Below are 27,837 nucleotides of genomic sequence, written 5' to 3' on the forward strand. Positions count from 1 at the left end.
TTGTTGAATTTTTACTTTCAACTCAACTCCTTTCCTAAACTCTTGCTTTTCTTATTGCTGTGGGCTACTTGCATCAGCTGAAAAAATGATTGTATCAAATGGAAAATTTGGAAAAAAGACAAACTTTTAGGAATATTTGTGTGACAGCAGGAACAACATCCTGAACCACAAATGTTCCCCAAAGCTTGTGACCGTTAAGCCTCTTAATGAAACATGAACCTGCTTTGTTGTCAGGCATATTCTGGAATGTTGATGTGTGTCATGTCTGGTCATGTATAGCTCTTCAATTCTTGCTAACTTGTTATTGATTGTTGCCTTTACTACAAATCATTGTTCCATTTTACTGGTTAGATATTGTTCAAGATGTTACCTTAGATCTTGATAGCTTTTTGTGTGTAGCTACAGACTATAGTACTGTATATCGTCTCTGTCGGGTGAAAACCTCATATGTCCCAAACTGTTACTTCAAAATTTAAAAGCTTCAAAAGTAGCAGATCTAAAAGCTCAAAACAAGATGCTTTGTGTTTCGAGCTTGTATCTGCTGCTACTTTTGATGCTTTTGTATGACTCTGTAGTTGGTGGTATGACTATGATCAAGTAGGCCATTCATTTACGGAAGAACACAAGGTTGAAATATGGAGATAAGAGGTTTCTGCCCGACAACAACAATATCTGAAATTAATACTTAATGTACACGTGTTACTGATCCATGTTGTCTTTTTCAGTGGACGATTTCAGAGCTGGCCTGTTACACGTACTCCCTTGTGGCAGTTCCACTGTATGACACACTAGGCACAGAAGCCATTGGCTATATTATTGACAAAGGTATTTTTAGAGGGCACCATGAAATCTTTCTCGCAAAGCACTACACCATCTAGAGTCTGATCACATATTACCCTGTCTTCTATTGTTGTTGAGCTTTTGATCTAGGTCAATTCAATATGGTTCTTTGTGATTCCAGCTAACATCTCCACTGTGATCTGTGATGTACCGGAGAAGGCTAGGCTCATTTTTGACTGTGTCAGTGGAAAGCAGCACACAGTAAAAGCCATTGTCCTCATGGAGGCCTTTGACGGTGAACTGGTGTCTCAGGGGCAGAAATCTGGCATTGAGGTTCTTAGTCTGAGTGCGTTTGAGGTGAGGGCAATTAGACTGATTTGATTGCAGGATTTTGTTGTTACTATTTATTAATTTGTTTTATTGCATATATTCATTTTAGTTTTTATTATTTCTCATGTCACAAATATATATTTTTTCACTTAATTTTTATTGATGAAAAGAAAACAAAAAAAAGACAATACGAAAAAAGGAGAGACAAAAAAAAAACAAGGCTGCATTTTTCATATTGCAAGATACATTCATTGAAATCCTCATGTATTATCGCTAGGCTGAGAGAAGAGATCCCACTTTTTATAAAACTTATCCTCTTGTAGTCTAAGGCCTGACTCACACCTTCACAACATATTGATGTATAGCTGATGCATGAGACTTATTGACTGATGCAAGCTCGCAATTCATTTCCAATGGAAGTCACATGGTTTGACACAACATTTTTGTTGTATGAGGGGAAGGGGGGCAGTCGAACCACAGCCGAAAGCCGTACAACAAAGATGTTGTGACAAACCATGTGACTTCCATTGGAAATGCATTGGGGTGGCCATGACACTTACCCTTTGTTTACATCTACCATGCAACATTGTTGTATGCTAGATGTATAGGGCTTCACTCACACCTTTCGATCCTGAAAGTTTGATCATACACACCAGGCTTGAAATCTGGATCGTAAGCGGGCCACCTCAACACCCTGATTGTCCTCTCCATTCTGAACTGTTTCACGACTTTGAACCAGATATTTAAAGTAAATATTGTGAATAGGTCTAAAATATCATAGCTAGGACTTAGCCTGTTCTTTATTCCCAATTAAAGTCTGAAATGTCACAAATATATTATAAGTCAAAACGTTTTATTGTATGGTAATTGTTTGTCTTCCCAGGCGATTGGTGAAGCCAACCATGAGAATCCAGATGTAAGTTTGACTGACACACTGTTTTTTCTTGAAGGCGTGTACAGTTGTTTTTTCTTCTGTTAATCGGCCCTTGGTCTTCTCTTAAGTCCAGTCTACACCAATGATTCGCAATGCAATAAGTTGCAACTGCAACTACTAGCAAACAGAATCCCCAAACCGAGCTGCAACGGGTCAATTCAGACCGCTGCAACTGGATGCGAGTTGCAACGAGAGGAGTTACGCATCCTTGGTGTGGACTGGGCTTCGCGTACCTGTCTCATTGTAGGTGTGCCAAAAGTCTTGCTTTATTTTTTAACATTATTTAACAGACTGTACTTAAATGGTATTTAACATACTTTTCTTGAACAGTATTTAAATTATTGAATGCCAGAATTATTTCTCACTGAGTTTAGCTTTTAGAACAAAAACTCATGGGCTGTAAACCGGAAGTAAAACAATGGCTTCCGGTTAATTTCCTGTTTATCGATCGCCTACTGAGAGCTATTCATACGGTAGTGAAGAGCGCGATCTAACTTGATCAATAAAAACCTAAAGGCTCGTCTAACTCGTCCTTGGCAGTCTGGGCCTTTTGATGGGAAAAGAAAACTCTGATACTTGGACTTTACTTAAACAGTATTTTAACTGAAGTAAAGGAATGAGAACATCAGCTCAAATCCATCTAGGGTGAAGCAATCATATTTTCATTTTGACTACAATTTTAATGTGATCTGTCCTAAAAGGAGGATAGTATATTATGGTTTAGATTGACTTGCACTAGACTTCAGCACTTGTTATACAGTAGTACAGCAATTCATTTAAGCAATTTACTAACACATGTTGTTGGTATGGGTTAAATGGTTTCATTTTCTGATTTGTTCGTTATCTGGTGACAGCCACCTAGACCAGAAGACCTTGCATTAATCTGCTTTACCAGTGGAACCACAGGTACGGTGTTTATATTCACATACGCCATAGTAACTTAACAACGTGAACCATATATACATTTCCTTTTGTTGACTGGTGACTCTCAAGGGTCTATCTTTGGCCCCACATTTTCTCCCTCTACTACAGCAATCCTTTGTCAAGAGATTTTTAAGTCCCTCACCTTTTTCTCTCTGGCGTTTAATGTCTGATCGAAATGGTTACGTATAATTTGCTTTTAATGCTGTCTGATTTTAATGGTTTAATACGTATTCTTCTTTTATTCCATCACTTTCTTTTTTTTACCATGTTTACTTTATCTACTTTGAAGCACTTTGGTCAATTTCGGTTGTGTAAATGTGCTATATAAATAAAGGTTGATTGACTGTTTTCTTCACAGGAAACCCAAAGGGTGCAATACTTACCCATGGAAATGTCATCTCCAACACTGCAGCTTTCATTAGAATAACAGAGGTAAACAAAAGACGTGAGAGCTTTATTCATATAAATTATGTTATTACATTTACCCTATTCAGAATCTTACCTTGGGTTTCAGATTCTGTACTCTGACTCAGCCCACTTTCTTTCTTTTCAAATGATAACCACTTAAGCCCTATATAATTGCTTGTATGAACAGAGAAAATAGCCAATCTACAAGCTGCGACGCATTGTGAGCTTGTAGATGAGCTATTTCTGCTATTTTTGGAAATCTGACAACTTTTGTTTTGACAATATGATGACATGTCATAAGTTGTGAAAGGTTTTCTGTTATTCTTATTAATATTACACTGCTGAATGCATGCTGAGACAAACATCCAGCTCAGTAGTTGGTTGTCATTTTCCCATGTCTTGTCTTCTCTGTTCCTACTCTTCATTTGTCTTTACTTGTGTGTGTGTGATCCAGGGTATTCTCGAGCCCAGTAATACAGATGTACTCATCTCCTTCCTTCCTTTGGCCCATATGTTTGAGAGGGTTGTAGAGGTATGCCTTGCTTGACCTGTGTGACTGTGTGTGTGTGTGTGCTGTGTGTTGTGTGCATGTGTTTTTGTGTCTTCCACAGGTGCACTGCATGCTGAACGTACATGATATTCATATATCATATCTCCCTCTAGCACACATGTTTGAGCGGGTTGTGGAGGTATGTTATTTTTTTAGCTGATTTGCCCTGAAATATCATGGGGATGATGTGTGTGTGTGTGTGTGTGTGTGTGTGTGTGTGTGTGTGTGTGTTTACATGCAAACTCAAAATGTTTACATGGTGGCCAGTATGGCATGTTCTTGCATAAACATACAACTGTTCTGCTTGGAGGAGGTGCTGTTAACTGTAATAGGCTACAGACATTATTATAACATTATCAGATGTACAGATCTATTGGTAATATTTGTGATTCAAGATAACTTCTGTCAATAAGAACATTTTCAGGCTCAGTCATGACTCATGGCAGTACACACACACACACACACACACACACACACACACACACACACACACACACACACACACACACACACACACACACACACACATTATTTGCAGAACAGTGCCCTCTTGTGGCCAAATATGACAACACTCATGAGTCAGGGAATAACACCGTTAACCATTTAACTCAGGGTGTCATCCTGATCCATGGTGGAAGAATAGGCTACTTCCAGGGGGACATCCGTCTGCTGATGGACGATTTAAAGGCCCTGCAGCCAACGGTCTTCCCCGTTGTCCCGCGTCTTCTCAACCGCATGTTTGATAAGGTCAGACAAAGATCCATGTTTCCTTATCGGCACGATGGCATTACAAAGTAAAATACTCTGTTAATTTATCTCGGAGAGACTACAAATGTAATTAAATGGACATGTTGGGGTCGCTCTTGGGAGGTACAGATGAATAAATTAACATTTCACTGTGTACGATTCACTTTAAACCTTTACACTTTTTGCAACTTCTTTCCAGATATTTGGCCAGGCCAACACGCCGCTCAAGCGATGGTTGCTGGACTTTGCCACTCGGAGGAAGCAAGCGGAGCTTAGAAGTGGCATAGTCAGAACGGACAGCATTTGGGATAAACTCATCTTTAATAAAGTTCAGGTAAAAGTCATTTTTACCATCCCAAGGTTAATCTTTAAATGCATCACGATATGATTGAAACTTGAAAGCATACATCTAGTCTGTTAACTCCACCATGTCACAAGAATTGCTTATTTCTTCCTGGAGAAAAAAAAGCGTTTGACACAAGAAGCTGTTGCGTTCTGTGGAGTTTTAAATTGCATTAAAATAAATGACCTTCACACACCAGTGTCTTGATGATTTGTGAAATTGAAATGAGATCTTAGATTGTTCTTGTTTGGTTGCTCTTATCAGGCTAGCCTGGGTGGCCGTGTGAGGCTCATGATTACAGGAGCTGCCCCAGTGTCCCCAACCGTCCTGGCTTTCCTGCGGGCTGCCCTCGGCTGTCAGGTTAGCATGTCTGCCTGTTCCTCTTTTGTTGTCACTCCTTTTCATAGGTGATTGTGTCTAAATGTAACTTGGGAACATGTCCTACTTCATCCCAGTTTTATGAAGGTTATGGCCAGACTGAATGCACAGCAGGATGCTCCATGTCAATGCCTGGGGACTGGACAGCAGGTCATTACATCAATATTGTCTCATTGTTGCTGCAAGTCATGAGATATTACTGCAGATGAGCACAATTACACAGTATGCAGTTGTGGAAAACTAAAATGTCAGTGTTGCTTAATCAAGTTGTGTTAATTGATACCATATTGTCTTGACTGCTATAATGTTTCAGGTCATGTTGGGCCTCCTCTACCCTGCAATTCTATCAAGCTGATGGATGTGGCTGAAATGAACTACCTGGCAGCCAATGGGGAGGGCGAGGTGAGGATGTGTGGTTTGGTTAGCCATGAAATAAATGAATATGGGAACTTAACACAAGACAAGCACCACTTTCACATACTCACTCTCACCCTTGTACAACAATGAATGCCCAGTCAGAGAGAGGGTGGCCACAACAGGAGGTCGATTTATTGAAATCACAACAGAAAAACCAATGACAAATATGAGTAGCAAAAGCAGGGAGGTTAGAAATTGTAGAGCTTTAGCCAGATTGTAATGGCATCTCAAAAGTTATTTTACAACTGCTCTGAACTTTTGCTCTGAAGTTATTTTACAACTGCTCTGAACGTTTTACTTGTTTAGGTTACAGCTAAACTGGCATGCTGCTTCTACAGCATGTCATGTACTGTACATATTGTATGTCATTTATTTTATGATATATCTTTGCTTGCTAGGTGTGTGTTAAAGGACCAAACGTATTCCAAGGATACCTACAAGACCCAGAGAAAACTGCTGAGGCGATTGACCAGGATGGCTGGCTGCACACAGGAGACATTGGGAAGTGGCTACCTGTAAGCATTTCTATGAAAGCAGAGCAGACTGGATTGTCGTATTTTCCTTGGACCTGACAAATATTTGATTCAAATTAGATTTCTATGGTTGAATAATTTGGCATTGTTTACATGTAGTGTGGTACGACCATAACCAGTTCAGAGTCAGATTAGATGGTGGAACCTTTCATACCTTTGTCAACAACACCAATTGCAGCCCTTATTATTTCAATGACCCTCCCCACTATTTTGCAGAATGGCACATTGAAGATCATTGATAGAAAGAAGCACATTTTTAAGCTGGCCCAAGGTGAATACATTGCCCCTGAGAAAATTGAAAATATCTACAATCGTAGTGATCCAGTGGCTCAAGTGTTTGTTCATGGTGACAGCTTGCAGGTGAGCAATGTTGTTATCTGAATATTATTTAACATTATTAAATACTATTTGGCTACTAATACATTTGGGCAGGTTAATGCAGATTGTAATATAGTGTATAATGTCACTGTTTTAAGGCATGCCTGGTGGGCATAGTGGTACCTGATCCTGACTTTTTACCTGGTTGGGCCCAGAAAAGAGGGATTGAGGGATCCTACTCTGAACTCTGCAAAAACAAGGTTATATTTATCTTCATAATGATCCGAATGTTCTTGGTATAAGCATTGTTACATACTTCCATCTGACTGTTTGTCACGACTATTTTAGGATATAAAGCAGGCCATTATGGAGGACCTTCAGATGTTGGGGAAAGAAGGGGGACTTAAGTCTTTTGAACAGGTAATTATTGTTATTGTGTATTTACTTGAGTAAACTACTCACTTATGCATAATGTGACAACATTGTGTATCATCTTCTCTGCAGGTGAGGGACATTGTACTGCAAACAGAAATGTTTTCTGTGCAAAATGGTCTGCTGACCCCGACTTTGAAGGCCAAGAGGAATGAGATTCGCAGCCACTTTAGAGAGCAGATCGATGCTCTCTATGCAAACATTAAGATGTGAGTCCTGGTTATGGATTAAGGGAATGATGACAATCATTTGAAACCTAAAGCCTGAATCGGATATTCCTCATCCACCAGTAAGTTGATTTGTGTGGATTGCCATCTAACCGGATAATGTCACACAAACTTCACACAGGTATAAACACAGGTTAGCCTGCTTTATCCCTATCTCGTTTTCTTTGGGGAACAATATCCTCTACGTCCATTGTAGTAAATGGCTTGTCCCAGTACCAGAAACATGTTATTGCCATTTGTAACTCATCTTGGGAGAAGAGGCTTAGCAAACAAGGAGACATGTGCCTTATTGATGCCTTAACTGCATTCTTTTTTTTTACTACATTTTTATCCCATGATTTTGCAACCCATTTTTTCACCCAGTGTTAATTATCTAATGTAATCCTGGGTGCTACACTTCCTCTGCCAACCTGCGGAGGGCAGCGGACTGACCTCATGCATGAGGAGTCCAAGCTGCTTCTTTTCACCGCTAGGACGTAACACGTGGAAAGAACACGTTATTCCGACCAGAACCTTTCCCCTCCATCAGGTGCCGGTGCCCTGGCTGGCCAGGGGGAGGTAGTTTAGAGACCAGGATTACTGCATGTTTTTTGTGAGGGTACCTACCCTAGGGGACACGGGGAGAACATGTAAACTCCACACAGAAAGGCCCTCTCGCCAACTCCATTTTCACTATGTCGCCTGGTCAGAAACTGCCAGCCTTTTTTGTTTTTACTCTTTGCTTTTTGTTTAGAATTTACAAACTTGCCACTGCCACAAACATTTTTCTCCCACAACAAAGACAAACATTGGCTATTTATATAAAACTGTATTTAATATTTTGGATTCATATTTAAGTTTATATTTAATGTCATCATTGAACCTGTAAATAGTATGTCTGAAGAGAAAATCTATTTGTATAATGGCCGATAATGCATTAGACATTTTCTGCATTCCCATGGTTCTTGATGCTGTACACAGTCAAATCCTGTTATGTAAAAATCTATACATGCTCAGTGTTAAATTAACAGAGGATTTGAATGTGTAAGCAAGAGGTGCCATTTGTCATCTAGACATTTCAGTGTAGTCGATAGCAGAATTGTTTGTTTAGCATGATTTAACAGGGTTTCTTGTGAGATGTTGACTGTTACAAGACAAGTTGGACTGAAATAAGTAAATTTTTCTTATGGTAATGTTGTGGTCCATATACTTTATGGCTTGTCTCTCCTTTATTAAAAGGGTCACTGTACAGAAATAAGTTTAATACTGTGACTGCGATCTCAATGTAAATGTGCTCAGAGCCAGTGATGATTCAAATGTCTTTCACCATCAAATGTTTGATGTATTTATGGATAACAATTTGATGTTGCAGTTTAATCTTCCTTGTAGGTGAGCAACATCATAGTATGTATTTTGTTGGTCTCGCATTTCAATTTACATTAAATTTTTTAGTCCTAGAGTACCTAGACCACCGATAATCAATGTTTTGACCAATATTTTGCCATAAATTGCACAACCCATCGAGTTGTGAGCTTGTAGAACTGGTATTTTTGAACCCGTTATATATGGATGATTGGGATACAGCAGCTGCATGATTGCAGTTACTGATGTCATCCAAAAAATAAAATGGCATATATATATGCACGCACACACATACATATGCAATGCATCAGGCAGGGTTCTAAACATTTTGACCCTTTTCTCTCTGCATATTAGCAGTTCATTTATTTGCTTTTTGTTTTTAACAGGATTTTACATGTGTAATCAAAAGTGTTACAGACTGCCTTGGACAAGAAATTATATATTTTTGGCATCTTGAGAAAAGCAGAACTACTTTGTGAACTCTGAACTGAATTGTTATCACTGTGCATGTTGATTAATGGTCTTTTCTGTGCATTATTAAAAGGGTTTTTATCTCATAGAGAGGCCATGTAATGTTTCAAGGCAATGTAATTGATTGTTCAAGCCATCCTTACTTGACGGTTTATCCTAAACAACTCATGACCTCCACCACCATTGCAAGGATCTCACAATATTATAGAATGAAGCTGGGTGTAACACCACTGTATGCCAATCAGTCATGTCCATTTCTAAAGTTATTTAACAATAAGGGGTCCAAACTGTACAGGACAAGTGTTTTGTGCTTGGGCAAAACATTTAAATATATCTTACTCAACTGTACCAAATAACCACTTCTATTAAATGTCTTGTTTCAAAATATGGTTGTTATGCTTTATGACTTTCAACAAAATATATTCGATAAAAGTTCACTCTTTTTTTATATAAATCGTCCTTAAGTTAGTCTTAATAATTTAATAATTGTCAGCAACGCCCAGTGACACTAAATGTAGCACTCAACACCTGCTAACCAGACTCGTACATTGGGCAGAAGCTGATCTGAAACCTGCTAATTGGACTCAAACTCCTCCACGCATTGGAGCAGAAGCTGATCCGAGACCATCTCTGTATAGTCTGTGCTCCTCTCATACTCTTGCATTGCTTCAAAGTAGGCCTTGTCATCTGCTCCATCTTCCAAAACCTCAGCCACCTCTTCTAGATGTGTTGTGCTTTGTAAGGCTTGGCCCGATGCCTGACTGAGCTCAATGTTACCAACATCGTCTATCAAATACGCCTGGTGCTGCTCGTCCTGTCGTAAAAATGGGACAATGACAATATTGTTTTATTTCACAAAGAACTGATTTTGAGGATTTCAAACAAAGCTGGTTAAGATTCCCAGATACTGGTGCTTTGTTCAACTTGCTGAAATTAAAGAAACAAACCTTTGTCATGAGGTGGCTTATGCAGATGTCCAGTGGTAGTTGGTAACCTGAGCAGGAACAGGTTTTAATAACATTAGTGCTTGTCTTGCATAGCCAGATCAGATATACTGTATCTGCATACTGATACGTCTGAGGAAATCTAAATTCAATGTTCAGTGAGACAGAAAGAAATATCACTGTCTCTATATCGAGGACTGCCCTAAAGCAGTGATACTCAACCTCAGGCCCGCGGGACCATTATGACTGGCCCACCAATGAAAATCTAAAAAAAAGAAAAAAATATCTGGAAAATGAAATAAAAATAAATAAATCTGAATGAAGTTATCTTTAATTACATTATTATAAGTAATACTATTAGAGTTGTACTATTACTCGAACGAAAATAAAAGCTTGGGGGGAGGGGGGAGATGCAATGCAAATGAAAGACATATACCGTGTATCCCTATTCCCTGACATAATTTTATAGCTAAACGGACAGAATTCTATTTTATTTGAATGATGAAACCCAGCTGCCATTACTAGTTGGAAATGGAAATTGCGGAAATTGTGGAAATGGAAATTGTGGAAATTGCGGAAATGGAAATTGCGGAAATGGAAATTGTGGAAATTGCGGAAATGGAAATTGCGGAAATGGTAATTGCAGAAATTGCTCTTCACTTATAGCTATCTATTTTCAGGTAGATTGTTTTATTTTAGAGAAGTTATCAAGTATCATTAATGTCGTAATTTTATCTACTGGCCCCTGGCCCCTTGCCATTTTTGTAATGTGGCCCACAGGTAAATCTATTTGAGTATCCCTGCCCTAAAGTCTTGTGGAATACACAACCAATTTCTCTGTTTCGGAATAGCCATTCACTGAATTTACTGTAGATGTTGCATATCAATAGGCGGAGAACAGTGGACTAAACAGGCTTTGACAAATGGTAACAACCCTTAAAGCCACTCCATACTTGAGGATCTGAAATTCTTGCAAGCAGGATCGTGACACTTCTGGTACCAGACTTCTTCTTTGAGATCCACAAGAATCCTACAGAAAAGACCAAAGAATATATATAGATGGAGCACTCAAAGGTAAAACAAGCTCTTGTACATGACATGAATAAGAGTAGACTCACATGATGTTATTGCTTTTATGGAACCTGTCTATGTTCTCACACCAGCGGTATTTCAGGATGTCATAGACCAGCAGTTGTTCAGAGACAAAGTAGTTCCATCGCCTTATGCCTATTAAGGGGGGAAAATGGGAAATGTTTGCTAGTGACCTATACTCTGATACAACAATAGAGTCTATAGAAAGCACATACTTCCTTGTATCCCATCCTTTTTAATCACAGTGAGAACAAATGTGTCCACTTCTTGATAGGGAGAGAACTGGTGGCCATCCAATGCATCTGTCGGCGAGGAATGAGAAGAAAGCATTGTAAATTCTACACATCCAGTAAGGCGAGTATTACTGAAAATATACTCAATTTAATATTACATGAAATGTTTGTTGAGCTTTGTTGACAAGGCATCCTTGTTCTAGATTCCTCAGTGTCAGAAATGTCCGATGTAAGAATTCCCTGACCGGTGTACCTGGTGACATAAGCAATCCAGTCCAATGCAGAAGTTCTGTTAACCCTAGCATCCGTATTAGGGTGAATATTCAGTCAAAATAGTATGTGTTGTGTTGTGAGCAGACCAAGTACAGAGCCAACCCGAGTGAACTAAGCATTAGTTTGACCAAGTATACCATTTAAGTGGTTAAAATAATAACAAAACTGGATAAGTGTGATCATCATTGTACCTCACATTGCAGACTAAGGAAGACAAGAATAGGCGTTCTTCTGCAGAAATATTCCTTTCAAGCTTGGCGACAAACGTATTGTCCTCTGCAACACTGAACGCAGCATTCTTTCCAACCTTTGATGATTTGTAGAGTCGAAAGTTTCTGTTCTTGGTATATACACCTGTTTATGTAAATGGTTACAAATTCAAAAAGGACATTCTGGCAAGTTTTACACAATTAATTCAACAACAAAACAAATATTTTACCAAGATCTACAAAGAGACATTCTTGTCCATCTTTGTTTTTCACCACAAGGAAGCCGAGATCTGTTTCGTTTGGTTTCCACCTCTTAGCCTGTGGATTCTCCATCTCCGTGGGAACAGGTTTTCCTCCACTGTCGATAAACAGAGTTGTCTTACTGCTCACACTTTTCCATGTCAAGGACCCTCAAATGAATATGTATTAGGCCGCGGAACCCCATCAGAAAGTATTTCATGACAGGGCCATCCTACAAGATTTGTGTTGATAAAACTTAAATATTTCAAGATGTTTGGAAAATAGCCAATCAATTTCACAACACATCGCTTTGCACCGATGTAAAAGGGATATTTCACTTTCAAAATATTTTTGGGTCCATTTTATTGTCTACTCAGGGAGCACCCGGACAGTTTCTAAGTTGCTTTATTCAGTATTTAGATATTAATTTTATCAGACACGCCCCGTTCCTATACTATTACTAACCCACTGTAACTTCAAACTTAATTTTAACCATGATACTCATCGAAAACACTTGTTCTTGATTCCTAAGTGACTCATCCAAATAACATGAGGAGGCCAATTTTTTTTTTAAGTGAAATATCCCTTTAAAGTGGTTCAATTGATTTTTGTGCTATATTAACTCATTTTGTTGGGGACCGCCTGGAACCCTCTCAACGACCACAGGGGGTCCCCAGACCCCAACTTTGAGAACAGCTGCTGTACCCTATGTGTGCATATACAATATACAAATACTTGTCTGTGTATACGAGTCATTACAGCTGTTATGTTAAGTTAGATTTACAAACTAAAGGACATACTGTGTTCCAGTTCCCTCTGCCACTGATTTCACACCAACATCCGACTGACTTCCTCTTTTAGAGGTAATCAGAACTGGTCGTAGAATGGCATGGATGAATAGACCTAAAGTGAATATTAGGTAAATTACAGAGTGAATGAAGTGTTTTAACAAACATGTAGCAACATCAACTTAATGGGTGGTCATGCGGTAGCTGAATAGGTAGACACTGGCTGTCTGGGAAATAAGAGAGTCCCCGGTTCAATGCCCCAGTGTCGAATTGTACCTGAGCAAGACACTTGACCCCTAACTGCTCCCCCATGAGCGCTCCTCATGATCATTTGAACAGCCATCAGCTGGGCGAAGCTGAAACCGATTTCCCCTGCAGGAATATCAAAGATCTCCTCCTAGTCCCTGTCTCAGGCAACTATTCCACATTCCCTGAATGCTATAGAGTCTGGAACTACACTTCGTGAATGCTATAGAGTCTGGAACTACACCTCCTGAATGCTCTATAATCTGGAACTACACCTCATGAACGCAGAGAAAGGAAGCAGTCATCGGTTTGTCATTTCAGTTCACAAAAATATATTTTATATTTACATTCCCATTTCTGATAAACAGCAAGCTATATGGGCTTCAATTATTTCGATTTATATTAATTAAGACTAATTTGTTAGACTGTAAAGACGAAACGGAAGTAGGCAGTCACATCTGCTTTACCTCCGGATCATTTTCAGAGCTTCCAGAGACCTTATGGCGGGAGCATTTGGAATTTGTGGGAACAGTCTGGCCCGCAAGACTACTCTCCCTCTGAATCAAGCATTTTCAACTGTATCAAATTATACTTGGTATTTGCGTTTTAGGCTACAATGAATGTGTATAACATGACATACCAACATGTATGTTGTCTTTGAAAACTGCATTTGGTAGGATGAAGATAAGGTGACGGCTGAACTTGTCCTCTGTACTGGAGTCTAGATTCAGGACATCTTCTCCAGAGCATGCAATGCCATAAACCTCCAACAGCTTATCACAAACATACTGACAACACACAAAGCAGAGACTAATGAATGCTCAATGTTTATCTGGCTCAGTTTGAAGATAGGGAAGGTGGTATTTGGCTACTGTACATTGTGGATAAAGGTTCTGAACAATAGCTTACCTGGATAAGAGAGGACACCATTGATTTCCCATCAAGCCCTTTATTGGAGGGCCTATGAAATTCCAGGTCAAAGTACAGCTTACAAACTGCCCCCTCCGGAATCACCTCATAGCAATGCATCAGGGACTGCTGGTAAGTCCTGGTGAAAGTTTACAGTATATGTATTTGGCCGTGGACTCATTATGTTGTGCTAGGGAGTAGGGAGTGGGACCCCATACAAGATTTCTGTAGTAATAATGCAGCAGTAATGTTACATACCTGTAGTAATGCCATAGCTCTGTGTAACTGGTGACTAAATACATCCTTTGACCCAAGGAGGCATTTTCCTTTTCCAGGGCAAAAACATGCACATCCTGATATAGAGGGCACAACGTTATATTATATGTATGAGGTTTGAGATTGACGTACACCTTTTCTTGATCAACTACAAACGATTCACACAAGAATTTAAGTAATATCTGAGGTACGGAAAAGATAACTACATTGTAAAATCCTCAATGTCATTTTATCAATTTGTAACTGAGAACAGAATAAACAAATGTTTCTAAAACTGAGAAGGGTCTGAGAGGGTACTCTACTACGTCTCGTGCCTCACCACGCCTCTCCGCCAATATAAAATACAAGGTAACCTCACACCTCTTGTGGCTCATTGCTTTAGTAAACGTTACCTCTTTGCAGATCTGAGCGAAGCTGAATGCCAGACACTGACGAGGAAACAGTCTCCACACGGAGGACGGCTGCTGGGGCTGCAGTCTGGGTTTGTAGCGGGAGGGAAGAGGACTCTTCTGGAAAGACTGAGCCAGCAGCTCAACCTTCCTCCGTCGCTCTTCACTCTTCTTCAGTCTCACGTCAGTCATAATATCATGTAGGTGTTTAGCTGATGATCAACCGTGTCTTACAGAACGAGCTTCACCTACATAAAAAAAGCAACCAGCATTGAATCAAATCCAGTGACGGTGGAGGGGAAGGTTAGCTTTTGGAGCAATTTCAATTGGATAGAAGTTACTCTACTTTTTTTTTACATAACACCACAGTGATAATCATCATGGCAACTAAGCAGAAAATACTTAAAGTGTTCAATCAATTAAACTTTATGTCTGGCATTTGAACATGGTTCTCCGCAATGAGAAACCAGATTTCGACCACCAGGGGAGATATTGCACTTGAGTTATGACACTCTTTCGCACCTTAATGTCTAATCTCATGTACATAGCTGCTGCTATGCGGACCTACGGATGTGCTCCCACCTTTGTGAGTTTGTGACAAATTATGCAACTTATGTCGAATGTAGCGGGTATGTGTATTGTAGATATCTGTTATCAACTTGTTGCCGGCTATAATACACCCTCCTCGACAGGTTTATCTGTTTTTCTTTCTTTCTCTGCTTGCTTTGCCCCCCACCCATTTTCTTCCCTTTCTCATACTGAACACAACAAAAACGAAATTCACGTTTTTCAAATAAACTAATTTGTGACAATGAATCTTCAGTCAGTACTACTGGTCAACCAGCAGGTGTTCCTATAGCTACCCAACACCAGCATCTAAATATTACCAAAGGAGGTAGAGAATAGATACGCTGGAGAGACCACCTCCACAATAAGTGCAGGTTTTCGACCCTTTTCATATCAAGGCCCAAAATTCAGCATTTGAGCCACATTTCTCAGACCCAAAACTTGTGAATATTTTGCTGTCATTCATATTGGATGTCCAATTAAATAATGCAGATGTTTAACAATAATGTTGAACACTCTCAAGACTCAGTTAAAGATCTATATTGGTCCACTCGGTTACCAACTCTCTAGCCCTGGGGAGCCTATTTCACGAAACTTGGATTAGAGATTAAGCCGGGCTTTAACACATATCCTGGATCAGTGCTTAACCGGTTTCATGTAGCCCAAATTTTTAGATTCTCGTAGAGGTTTTTTTCGATTCTGACGAATCTCTCTACGAGAGTCTAAAAGTAAACTCCGCCCCTAACGTCGAAGAAGCAACCTGGATGCCTTTAAATCACTCTTACCTTGTACAAATGCAAAATCTAAGCTGCTTTTACGCGTTACTTAACATGACAACAACACTTACCTGGCTCACTGCTGATGGGACGGTCTTATGGATATAATACTACTATAGACGTTCTAAGAGCCTGGTTTTTGCAAACTCGCGCAGTCGTTCAAAAACGAAAACATTACTTGACCCAACCCACCCAGAGCCTAAAAGAAATACGGCTCTGACCCAACCTACTGCAGTCGCACGGGAAGCTGGCGGGAAGCCCAGGAAAATACATTTGCCATATCCGGTCCATAGAGACCGCCTACCGCATCCGCATAACAAAGATGTATCCGATTCCGCTCTGGACCAGATATGCAAGACTAGTCCACCTTTTAGCCCGAGGGACCCAAAACAGTAGCTCACTAGCTCTGGTCTGGTCCATAGCCTTCTTCTGCTTCGATTATGACCTGCTCGAAGCAGAAGAAGGCTATGGATCAGAGCTACCAAAACAGAAATTAGACTTCTGGTCCGCCATGGTGACGTGAGCTTGAAGATCTATTTTATTCAGTTCAGTCATTATGGACATGCCCAGATCGATGCTAGGATTCATGTGTTTGAGAGAGGTTATAGTTGTTTAGAGTTAACATTAAAGAAAGTATGAATGCTAAAAGTTTAAACACCAAAGTACCGAAACCATGTAATTCATTATTAACAATTCCTAAAATGGTAGGCCTACCTTATCACTCACCTTTTTATCATCATCTAGCTGACCATTTTATTGCACAAAATAATTGGATCACTTTGTAAAGGAACTATCTGTGAGTTTGACATATACACTGATGAAGACAGCATGTTAGCATAATAGTGAAGACATTGATGAAGAATTTTTGCTGTGGCGACTTGCCAAGTCGCCACTTGGTACCGTAAACTGGCGAGTTCTCCGGTATCGTACAGCGGATACCGGAGAACTCGCCAGTTTACGGCCTACCCATCAGCATCACATTTCTTGGGCATACTGACAATGGGACAGATCGAAGTAGCCTACCTCTGTTATGTATTTGTCACACATTTTATTAAGGGGCCAAGCCCGAAGGTACTTTGGTCAATATGGTAGAGGGCTATGCCCGGTGAGGACCCGAATTACTCCAGGCTGCTTTTCAAGTAGGCTACTTGGCAAAAAGCTGATCTACAAGCTCACAATTGGCATTAATCAATGTGTTGTGTGCTTCTAGATCAGCTATTTTCATAGCCCCGCTCGGAACCCTACGTACGTAAAGTTTCTGACATTTGGATGACTTTACACGTAGGGTCCCGTGCCATCTCTCCCAAGCTAAATGTTACACAGACGTACATACATAGATTACGTACAAACAAACGTACATACATACATTGCATTGTAAGCGAGACGTGGGAGAGGCTGGCACCCCTCAAAAATCAACAAACAATAGGCAACGCAGGGCAAGTGGTCTAAACATGTTATCTATTTCTGAGGGGCACTAGCCCCTCTTATATTCAAGGGGCACTAGCCCCTCCTATATTCAACTATAGTGTAGATTTTCGTCTTACACAAACATTAAATAGAAATAGAATAAAATCTGCACTCTCAGTCGTAGTAAGAGTCTTGTTTAATAATGTTGAGGATCCGCAACAGCAGTCAATCCAGACAAACACGTTTCGGCTTGCAGGCCTTTGTCAGAAGGCCGTTAAATTATATTCCCATTGACAATGAATGGATGATGTACTGTACGATGATAAGAGCGGCCCTCACTTCACACTGGTGTGATAACTGCAATAAAATATACTCAAGACCACTGACACAGTTGGTAGTATATGGTTCCCCAGGAGCATTACTGTGGCATTCTGAACAAATGAGAGCCAGATGATAAACCCAGCTTTCTTTGTTGCCTTTTTGTTCTTTCTTAACTGCTGTACTGTCTTTTGTGACTGAATTTCCCTGTGGGATCAATAAAGGTCTTAAAATAGTAGTCCACAGCTACTTTATTCTGGAGCAAAAGTCTCAGACCTAAAACATACTTAAATAGAGGCATCTTCATTGTCAATTTAGACTACTTGTTCTGGTAAGCAAAACACTACAACCAGTATAGTCTACTCTACTGTGTGCATTGAAGTTTAAGGAGACTGCAATGGAAACATGTTTCACAGTCAAAGAGAGATGAGGAATACGTTCAGGAATGTGGGAGTCTGGGAGAGCATTCAACAAATGTACTACTGGCTGAAGACCAAATGCTGACTTAAAAAAGAAAATAGAAAATGCTTCCTTATAAAGAAAGTGTTTGGACTGAGAGCTTATTATTTTATTGGTGTTGGTGTGTTTTTTTCTCTTGCCTCATCAGACACTATACTAGACTATAAAAAAAAAACTTCTTCTGGAATTAAACTCTTATTTGTTGAGTGCTAGTAGACAAAAACACACAGTATAACCCATTGAAGTGTAGGATAGATCACAGGCACTGTACAAAATCATTGTCTGCCTTTGAGGTATATTTTGTAGTTTCTATTCAGAGAACATTGTAACATTGTAACACCACTCAGTTTAGGGAAAAAAACACTTTAGCTGCAGGCCTGGGCCGGCCTAGCAGTCCAGGCACCTAGGCTGGTAATCCAGCCTGACAGCGTGTCGTGGGTTCGAGTCCCGATCCCCGATGACTTTTGCTGCTTGTCTTCCCCCCCCATCTCTCTCTTATCAATAAAAATGATTTAACTGTATAATGCATATTGATCGACTAAAACCTTCACTGGAAAGCGATAGCTTTCCAGTGAAGGTTGATTCTACACCGCCAATTACTGAAAAAATGGAAAGCTTACAGGAGTATAATAAATAATATATATTTGGGTACAGAGAAGTGTTTTAAAATCTCTGTGCTGTTTGTGTATTATACAGTAACTGTTATGCCATATTGATGGCATAACTGTACTGCTCCTGAGTCCTGCCAATAACAAGCTACTGTATGCCATTAGGAGAAGAAAAAGACCCCAGGCCAAATGCCAATTGTTCCTTCCTTTTCCTCGGAAGGAAAAGGAGTTGCTGACGTTAGATAAATAATTTTCCTCCTCCCATCAGAAAATCACAGTGGGGAAACGCCCCTGAAGTCTATTGTGCTTGGGACTTGTTGTCGTTTCATGTTTGGCTTTCTGTGAGGAATGATCTATTCTACAAAAAAGGTATGTGCTTCTGATAACAAACTGATTGTTTGTTCTTTTAGTTTGGACTATTTATGTGTTTATGTGGTCCGGTGGGGGGGTCTGTATGTCATGTGTTTTTGTGGTTCAGTGAAGATGGCCGGGGGGGTCTGCATGTCAATGGAAATGTGCCTACAGTATACATACATACAAAGTTGGACCTTTAAAGTTGTGTCCAAGATCTTTGTCAACTCCGTCACATTTCTACAAAAACATAATTGAATCAGGCATAATCAGGTTAAGTTTTTCTGAATGTTTGAATATCGGCAACTATACTTTGTGCCCATTACCTATGATGTCATGTCAAATGTATGTGTCATCACGGAACATGTTCCTACGAGTTACAATATATTAATTTGATCTACTTCAGTGACTTCACTGACGAGGGCAACGCACAAAATGGGGCACATGAGAGAAAGACTCCTAGCAGTGGTTCTTACAGCTTTTTATTACAAGGTAAGTTTCCGTTGCGTGTGTGTGTGTACTGTCTATTAAGGTGTTAACGGTTCCCTAGTGGTCAACAGGGGACTGGCTAATTAAAATGAATGCAACAATGAATTACAGATGGCCGTAGAGACTGCAGACATAAAAGTGCTGGACATGGCTCCAGATGCAGTGGATGACCAGTACGATGGGTGCCGTGACCAGGTCCTAAAGAAGATCACGTCGGGGCTATTGGATGAGGAGCTGCAAAGCAGTGAACATTTCAAGGCAGCCTGGAATGCAAACAAGCCTGCATGTACAACACTGATCCCCGGGGGAGTAATGGAGCACACTGCTGCCATGTTGGCATATCAGAATGGGGCTAAAGGTTTCCTAAAGGAATTTAATGGTGATGTTGAATCTCTGGGTGGGAACTCTACTCTCTACGACAGCAAGTTTCAATTCAAGTCCCTCCACTTCCTCCTTATGGATTCCATGAAGCTGCTGAATAAAGGGAAGTGTCAGACTGTGTACCGGTATGCAGAGACCGGCAAATACAAAGTGCAACCAGGCTCAGAGATTAGGTTTGGAATGTTCCTCGAAGTTACACCTGATAAAGCATTACTTGGAGAATTAGATGGTGGAGTCTTATTTAGCATAACCTCCTGCTCTACTCTCAACCTGATGGACACCAAATGCAATAAAGCAAGTGAGATTGAGATGCTCTTATCCCCTGTTGAAGTGTTCAAGGTGGAGGCCGTAACGGATATCACCGGAGATGATGATGAGGCGTACAAACATATAATTCTGAAACATTCAAACTATTCCAGCAACAACAACTGCTATCTATTCCCTGGAACCGGGTAAGACACAGCATGTTATGCTCAATTACGCTGCTATACTGTATTACTGTAAATAACCTTTGAAATTGTACTGTATGAATAATGTGTCTGTCTGTCTGGTGTCTATAGGTCTCTACCTGATGCCGCCACCACTAAACCTGATGCCTCCACTCTAGCTGGTGTCTCCACCCAGTATCTGGGCAGTGTTGTGATGGTGCTTATGGCAGTTTCTCTTTTTTTGTTAACCTGCTGAAGATAAATAATCATCAACTCTAACTGTTAAAGAGTTAAAGGAGAACATCACCCATTTTCAACGAACATCTTCATATATCACTATAATGCGCATTATAAGATGGCACAATTTCTGTCCGTAATAATAATACATCCATTTTTTATAGCACTTTTCTCATAGTTCTCAAAGTCGCTTTACACAACAGAACAATTCAAAGAAACGCCTTTATTAAGAGAATAACTAGTTAAAAGGTTAAAAACAAACACAAAAAATTAAAATGCAGAAAGGGGGATTTGAATTAGCGGGGCTGCGGGGAAAAACGAGTCTGAAAAGGTGCGTTTTGAGCATAGACTGTAAAAAACTATGGACAAAGCGTTCCCCGGGTCTAACATGGACGTAAAATGAAGCCTGTAATTCCTTGCACTGTAAATCGGCATATTTCTAGATCCGTTTGGGCCAGACAACGAGGCGGGACTTCTCCCCTTACTCTCTCTTCGTTGGTTTTTATTTTGACTGAACGGGGGGTGACTCCCGTTCATAGACTGTAACGGTAGCCACGCCCCTCAGAACATACGCAACTTTATGGCCATTTTTTTAATAAATGGGACCATAATTTTCCAAAAAGAATATTATGACATGAGAAATGAGACTTTAAACTAGTGACTGGAAGCAGAAAGTAGCCTATTCATGACCATGTTCTGACCGGGAACCCATTTTGGTATTAGCATCATGTTAGCTATTGAAAAATAGCAGATCTACTAGCTCATAGCTTGTAGGTCTGCTATTTTTGAAAATTCGAAGAGCGACTGACATTTTTAGAATCTGATCTCAGGTCAGAATGGGTTAATCAGACCAGTGTGTGTCCAATGGAAAACCTCGTATGAATCTGATCTCAGTTCAGAATAGGTTAAGGTAATACAGTCTAGCTATGTTTTTTTGGGCCCAATGACAGCGCCACAACAGGCCATTATATGAACTTTCAGGAAGTCCCGATTTCCTTAGTGGCTTCACGAAATATCTGTCTGACTGCCCCCCTGGTTTTGAGGCTTTGAACATGGCAAGGGTGGGTGGGGCTTTTATGTGAGCTGGGACTTGTGGGAGTGACTCCTAAAGGGAGGGGGCTGCAACTGAGAAAGCCATGTCACCCCAGTTGCATTTCTTTTTTTGGGGGATGTCCAGGAGGTTGGCATCAGCAGACCTGAGGGAACAGGAAGGCACGTGGCGCTTGAGCAGGTCAGATAGGTAGCCTGGTTGTTGAGCACCTTGGTGATGTTAAGTATTTTGATATTCATTAAGGACTGTCGAAAGTTTAGAACCCCAACACTTAATACCATTGTTTTTGCTGTATACTGTAAATCACTCTGGATTAAGAGAGCATCTGCTAATGCCTAAATTGTAAATTGCTAGTGTGTTCATAATGTGTCAGAAAAGAAGAAAACAAATCTAACTGTAATATATCATAAAACAAATCCCATATAGGCCTATTATACTCCCCAAAAAAGAAAATACTTTGTTACAAAGAAACTATGTTGTAATATACAAAAGAAAGCCATGATAGATGAAAATCCTAAAACTTCATAAAATACTGTAGTTACACAATTGATGACACTAAATCATGGGGATTCACTCCATGGCACACATGGAGCACTGTTTGAAAGACACAGGGTGGTAAGTTCAATCGCCAGAACTTCCTGAAGAATGTGCCTGATCACAGTTGCACCAAAGAAGAAAATATACTATTAGGAACATTTGTTGAAAGGAACTGAGCAGTATGTACTGTAGGCTGGCCTATAGGTGGAGGTACCTGTACAGGACAGTGTTTCTGATTATGAATTGGCAAAATGTGAAAACACACACATATACACAAAAGAAAATCTACATTTGTGAGCTTGTACATCTAAAAGCCACTTGAAAATGAATTAAAGCTAAGTGAAATTGCTAAACCTTAAGTAAAAATGATTGAGTAAAAAAACATTAAACCTAACCTAATTCCAACCTTCAGTAAAACTATGCCTAAACCTATAGCTAAACTTAACCCCAGTAAATCTAGATGCCTAACCCTAAACTTATTTCTAACCTTATTCTTAGTAAAACAAAATAAAGAATACAAGAAACGCGGCACGGAGCGGTCGTCTTGAGGTCGGCGGAAAAATCGAGGGACAAGATGGTTTAGGGGCGACCTTACCTGATACCCGTACATACATACATACATACATCACTGGTAACCTTATTTTGGATTTGTTTTAAATATATGAAGGTTTTATGGGCTGGGCTTTTTACTAAAAAGCCCCCCCTTTTAAAATACTACACACATACATACATACCCACCTACATACATACATTTCAGACGTTTTAGCAGTTTTTAAGGACCCACTTTTAGGCCATTGCACCAGAGCAAGCTTTTGCCTTTTTTTAAACCCCACCCATTTTAATCAAATACATACATACATCTCAGATATTAGGTATGCGGTCTAGCCTAACTTGGACTCAGGGGGGTGGATGCCTCTGCCTTGCATAGTCCCCAGTGAATAGGCATTGCCCTTCACTGGTAACCCTATTTTGGAGTAGTTTTAAATAAATTAAGGTATGGTGGGCTGGGCTTTTTACAAAAAAGCCCCCCTTTTAAATACTACACACATACATACATACATATCTACATGCATACATTTCAGAAGTTTTAGCAGTTTTTAAGGACCCACTTTTAGGCCAGTGCACCAGAGCAAACTCTTGCCTTTTTTTAAACCCTACCCATTTTAACTAAATACATACATCTCAGAAGTTGGAGAAGTTTTTAAGGACCCACTTTTAGGCCAGTGCAACAGGCCATTTTAACCAAATACATACTTACAGTATGTATACTGTACATACAGACAGACAGTGTTATAGATGGCTGACCCCTTCTGTGCCATACCCAGCATACCATGAAAATATATAGTATTTACTATCAACCTCCTGAGGGAAAATTGTACAACTGTCGGCGTTAACCCTGCCAAAATGTCTTCTACACGCTACAACTTAAAGTAGTGTTGATTATCAAATGTGAATGTTTAAAGCAGCTACAGTATAACATGAATTTGAAAACAAAACTAATGGTTTGAGCCTCAATCACACTCCATGGCATTTATTTTTTGCTTCTGAAGCTGCATTTAGCTGCAGTACCACAATGTCCTGAGGTGGTGGGGGTGCTGATATGCAACTTGTTTAATATTTGAGTCATTATAATACTGACGCTAGATAAACACAGGCTTGTTTCCATTCCATGCCAGCTTGGAAAATCAACAATGGCGGACATTGTAAACAAAGTGGAAATGCAAATTTGGAACTGAAGACTGAAGAGAGGGAGGAATTATACAAAGTAGGGTGACATTGATGACATCACAAATTCGACCAAATCAGTTGAGCTGTTCCTGAGAGCAATTTCCATTAAAAGCCTCTATATGATGAGAAATCCTCAAAATTGCACATTTGTGGGGATAGAAAATACACAGGGGAGCTCAAAAAACAATCCTTTAAAATGTGAGGTTTCATTGTTTTTAGTATGTTTTATGCTTCAGCTTTTTGGTCGTGCTTTTTATATGTTCAATTCTATGTGGATTGTGATGATTCATGACTGTATAATTATTTGTATAGCCCCCTGAGGCTCAGATGAGTGTACTAAAGACTTCAGATAAGTCCAGATAATTGTGAATTAAATAACAATTCTCAATTTTCAATGAATTAGTATTTTAAGAGGTTTTCTGAACTGTAAACTTCAGAATCACATACCAATGAGTGAGTCTTTATTTGATAATTTCATCGATAAATGATATTCCCATAATTGATTGATTCAAAGTTTGAATTTAATTTTCAGTAGAAGTAGTATATAAAGTCCATGATTTATTTTATGGAGGGCCAGAGGTGTCATATTTAAATAAAAGAATACATTAATAATACAGAAATGAATGTAGAAATAACTGTGCAGGTTAATAAAAATAAATGAAAAGAAACATGGCCTTAGCCCTATGCCCCACAAAGGGTTAATCCTGCCCTGCCTGCACCATTCTCTTGTGGTGCACAGTATACTGTACGCCACACATGTACTCACCAACTTGTGAAGAATATGGCGAAAGAAGACTCAACTTGCCATATTTCCACATCACTTACACAGTTACACTGCCTACACCAGTGGTACTCAACCTCAGGCCCGCGGGACCATTATGACTGGCCCACCAATGAAAATCTAAAAAAAAGAAGAAAAAAAAATCTGGAAAATGAAATAAAAATAAATAAATCTGAATGAAGTTATCTTTAATTACATTAGTATAAGTAATACTATTAGAGTTGTACTATTAGTCGAACGAAAATAAAAGGGGGGAGATGCAATGCAAATGAAAGACATATACTGTGTATCCCTATTCCCTGACATAATTTTATAGCTAAACGGACAGAATTCTATTTTATTTGAATGATGAAACCCAGCTGCCATTAATAGTTGGAAATGGAAATGGAAATTGCGGAAAATGCGGAAATGGAAATTGCGGAAATTGCGGAAATTGCGGAAATTGCGGAAATTGCGGAATTTATTTTTTCATTTTTTTCAAATGCTCAAAAATGATGAAAAACGGCGCGCTATAGTATGCCGTACGATATGGGCTATAGCCCATGGTCCAAAATGATGAGAAACGAGGCTAACTTTTTTTTTCAAAATTTCAAAAAACATGGGCTATAACCCATCGTTTTTGTCATTTTTTCATTTTTTTCAAATCCTCAAAAATGATGAAAAACGGCGCGCTATAGTATGCCGTACGATATGGGCTATAGCCCATGGTCCAAAATGATGAGAAACGAGGATAACTTTTTTTTCCAAAATTTCAAAAAACATGGGCTATAACCCATCGTTTTTGTCATTTCGTCATTTTTTTTCAAATCTTCAAAAATGATGAAAAACGGCGCGCTATAGTATGCCGTACGATATGGGCTATAGCCCATGGTCCAAAATTATGAGAAACGAGGATAACTTTTTTTTTCAAAATTTCAAAAAACATGGGCTATAACCCATCGTTTTTGTCAAATTGCGGAATTGCGGAAATTGCGGAAATGGTAATTGCGGAAATTGCGGAAATGGAAATTGCGGATTTTTTTTTCATTTTTTCATTTTTTTCAAATGCTCAAAAATGATGAAAAACGGCGCGCTATAGTATGCCGTACAATATGGGCTATAGCCCATGGTCCAAAATGATGAGAAACGAGGCTAACTTTTTTTTTAATTTAAAAAAACATGGGCTATAACCCATCGTTTTTGTCATTTTTTTCAAATGCTCAAAAATGATGAAAAACGGCGCGCTATAGTATGCCGTACGATATGGGCTATAGCCCATGGTCCAAAATGATGAGAAACGAGGCTAACTTTTTTTTTCAAAATTTCAAAAAACATGGGCTATAACCCATCGTTTTTGTCATTTTTTCATTTTTTTCAAATCCTCAAAAATGATGAAAAACGGCGCGCTATAGTATGCCGTACGATATGGGCTATAGCCCATGGTCCAAAATGATGAGAAACGAGGATAACTTTTTTTTTCAAAATTTCAAAAAACATGGGCTATAACCCATCGTTTTTGTCATTTCGTCATTTTTTTTCAAATCTTCAAAAATGATGAAAAACGGCGCGCTATAGTATGCCGTACGATATTGGCTATAGCCCATGGTCCAAAATGATGAGAAACGAGGATAACTTTTTTTTTCAAAATTTCAAAAAACATGGGCTATAACCCATCGTTTTTGTCAAATTGCGGAATTGCGGAAATTGCGGAAATGGAAATTGCGGATTTTTTTAAATTTTTTCATTTTTTTCAAATGCTCAAAAATGATGAAAAACGGCGCGCTATAGTATGCCGTACGATATGGGCTATAGCCCATGGTCCAAAATGATGAGAAACGAGGCTAACTTTTTTTTTTTAATTTAAAAAAACATGGGCTATAACCCATCGTTTTTGTCATTTTTTTCAAATGCTCAAAAATGATGAAAAACGGCGCGCTATAGTATGCCGTACGATATAGGCCATAGCCCAGGGATACTCAAATAGATTTACCTGTGGGCCACATTAGAAAAATGGCAAGGGGCCAGGGGCCAGTAGATAAAATTACGACATTAATGATACTTGATAACTTCTCTCTTTCAATTGCTTTATTTTCGCAAAATGTATCAAAGTACAATGTACATTGTCACGGCCCCTTGGCCTGGCCTGCAGGACCTATGCCAGGGATACTCAAATAGATTTACCTGTGGGCCACATTACAAAAATGGCAAGGGGCCAGGGGCCAGTAGATAAAATTACGACATTAATGATACTTGATAACTTCTCTCTTTCAATTGGTTTATTTTCGTAAAATGTATCAAAGTACAATGTGCATGCACATTATTATGTTATTATAACAGCTACTCATGTTATGTGCAATAATTTGTGCAGTTATGGAAACAGCTCTTTGTGTTTATGCAAGAAAATGTAACACATTTATTTATTTACATATTGTGTGCATGCACATTGTACTTTGATACATTTTGCGAAAATAAAGCAATTGAAAGAGAGAAGTTATCAAGTATCATTAATGTCGTAATTTTATCTACTGGCCCCTGGCCCCTTGCCATTTTTGTAATGTGGCCCACAGGTAAATCTACTTGAGTATCCCTGTCGTACGGCATACTATAGCGCGCTATTTTTCCTCATTTTTGAGGATTTGAAAAAAATGACGAAATGACAAAAACGATGGGTTATAGCCCATGTTTTTTGAAATTTTGAAAAAAAAAGTTAGCCTCGTTTCTCATCATTGTGGACCGTGGGCTATAGCCCATATCGTACGGCATACTATAGCGCGCTGTTTTTCATCATTTTTGAGGATTTGAAAAGAATGACGAAATGACAAAAACGATGGGTTATAGCCCATGTTTTTTGAAATTTTGAAAAAAAAAGTTAGCCTCGTTTCTCATCATTTTGGACCGTGGGCTATAGCCCATATCGTACGGCATACTATAGCGCGCCGTTTTTCATCATTTTTGAAGATTTGAAAAAAATGACGAAATGACAAAAACGATGGGTTATAGCCCATGTT

General features: G+C 39.3%; 3 protein-coding genes across 7 annotated transcripts in view; 2 read left to right on the plus strand and 1 right to left on the minus strand.

Annotated features, from left to right (window-relative positions):
- Positions 1–9,221, plus strand: part of acsl1a (acyl-CoA synthetase long chain family member 1a) — a 36,946-nt gene extending 27,725 nt beyond the window's left edge. For 4 of the 5 annotated variants that reach the window (XM_080760271.1, XM_080760274.1, XM_080760272.1 and 1 more), the window contains exons 6-21: positions 726–825; positions 962–1,137; positions 1,994–2,026; positions 2,899–2,950; positions 3,327–3,400; positions 3,988–4,065; positions 4,539–4,673; positions 4,873–5,007; positions 5,281–5,376; positions 5,472–5,544; positions 5,708–5,796; positions 6,210–6,326; positions 6,561–6,704; positions 6,821–6,922; positions 7,011–7,082; positions 7,167–9,221. In XM_080760271.1, the coding sequence (XP_080616397.1) occupies positions 726–825; positions 962–1,137; positions 1,994–2,026; positions 2,899–2,950; positions 3,327–3,400; positions 3,988–4,065; positions 4,539–4,673; positions 4,873–5,007; positions 5,281–5,376; positions 5,472–5,544; positions 5,708–5,796; positions 6,210–6,326; positions 6,561–6,704; positions 6,821–6,922; positions 7,011–7,082; positions 7,167–7,307 (1,617 nt within the window). In that variant the 3' untranslated portion in view covers positions 7,308–9,221. Of the gene's footprint in view, positions 1–725; positions 826–961; positions 1,138–1,993; positions 2,027–2,898; positions 2,951–3,326; positions 3,401–3,830; positions 3,909–3,987; positions 4,066–4,538; positions 4,674–4,872; positions 5,008–5,280; positions 5,377–5,471; positions 5,545–5,707; positions 5,797–6,209; positions 6,327–6,560; positions 6,705–6,820; positions 6,923–7,010; positions 7,083–7,166 lie in introns of all 5 variants that reach the window. The other variant, XM_080760275.1, reaches the window with a different exon arrangement.
- Positions 9,007–16,288, minus strand: primpol (primase and polymerase (DNA-directed)). Its single transcript, XM_080760277.1, has 14 exons — positions 16,147–16,288; positions 14,736–14,980; positions 14,326–14,420; positions 14,068–14,206; positions 13,799–13,946; positions 12,925–13,027; positions 12,115–12,242; positions 11,867–12,029; positions 11,561–11,655; positions 11,385–11,471; positions 11,196–11,304; positions 11,031–11,107; positions 10,081–10,127; positions 9,007–9,947 (listed from the first exon to the last, which is right to left on the minus strand). The coding sequence occupies exons 2-14, from the start codon at positions 14,922–14,924 to the stop codon at positions 9,708–9,710; spliced, it is 1,620 nt and encodes a 539-aa protein (XP_080616403.1). The 5' UTR covers positions 14,925–14,980; positions 16,147–16,288; the 3' UTR covers positions 9,007–9,707.
- A 2,851-nt stretch (positions 16,289–19,139) lies between these two features.
- Positions 19,140–24,570, plus strand: LOC308313351 (ecto-ADP-ribosyltransferase 5). The gene is made up of 4 exons (XM_080760453.1): positions 19,140–19,236; positions 19,625–19,710; positions 19,819–20,540; positions 20,649–24,570. Exons 2-4 carry the CDS (start codon positions 19,654–19,656, stop codon positions 20,770–20,772), a joined length of 903 nt encoding a protein of 300 aa, XP_080616579.1. The 5' UTR covers positions 19,140–19,236; positions 19,625–19,653; the 3' UTR covers positions 20,773–24,570.
- Positions 24,571–27,837: the final 3,267 nt, after the last annotated feature.

Source organism: Protomyctophum bolini, assembly GCF_963924005.1.
Source record: "Protomyctophum bolini genome assembly, chromosome: 3".
Classification (NCBI taxonomy): domain Eukaryota; kingdom Metazoa; phylum Chordata; class Actinopteri; order Myctophiformes; family Myctophidae; genus Protomyctophum; species Protomyctophum bolini.

Excerpts from the sequence above, each read along its gene's own strand:
- primpol (XM_080760277.1), bottom strand. The coding sequence starts at position 14,924 with ATGACTGACGTGAGACTGAAGAAGAGTGAAGAGCGACGGAGGAAGGTT. Across the intron at positions 14,207-14,325 it reads GAGCTATGGCATTACTACAG|GACTTACCAGCAGTCCCTGA; the intron begins GTATGTAACATT and ends AACTTTCACCAG. Across the intron at positions 11,656-11,866 it reads TCCTTAGTCTGCAATGTGAG|GTACACCGGTCAGGGAATTC; the intron begins GTACAATGATGA and ends TTATGTCACCAG.
- LOC308313351 (XM_080760453.1), top strand. The coding sequence starts at position 19,654 with ATGGGGCACATGAGAGAAAGACTCCTAGCAGTGGTTCTTACAGCTTTT. Across the intron at positions 19,711-19,818 it reads TTACAGCTTTTTATTACAAG|ATGGCCGTAGAGACTGCAGA; the intron begins GTAAGTTTCCGT and ends AATGAATTACAG. Across the intron at positions 20,541-20,648 it reads TATCTATTCCCTGGAACCGG|GTCTCTACCTGATGCCGCCA; the intron begins GTAAGACACAGC and ends TGGTGTCTATAG.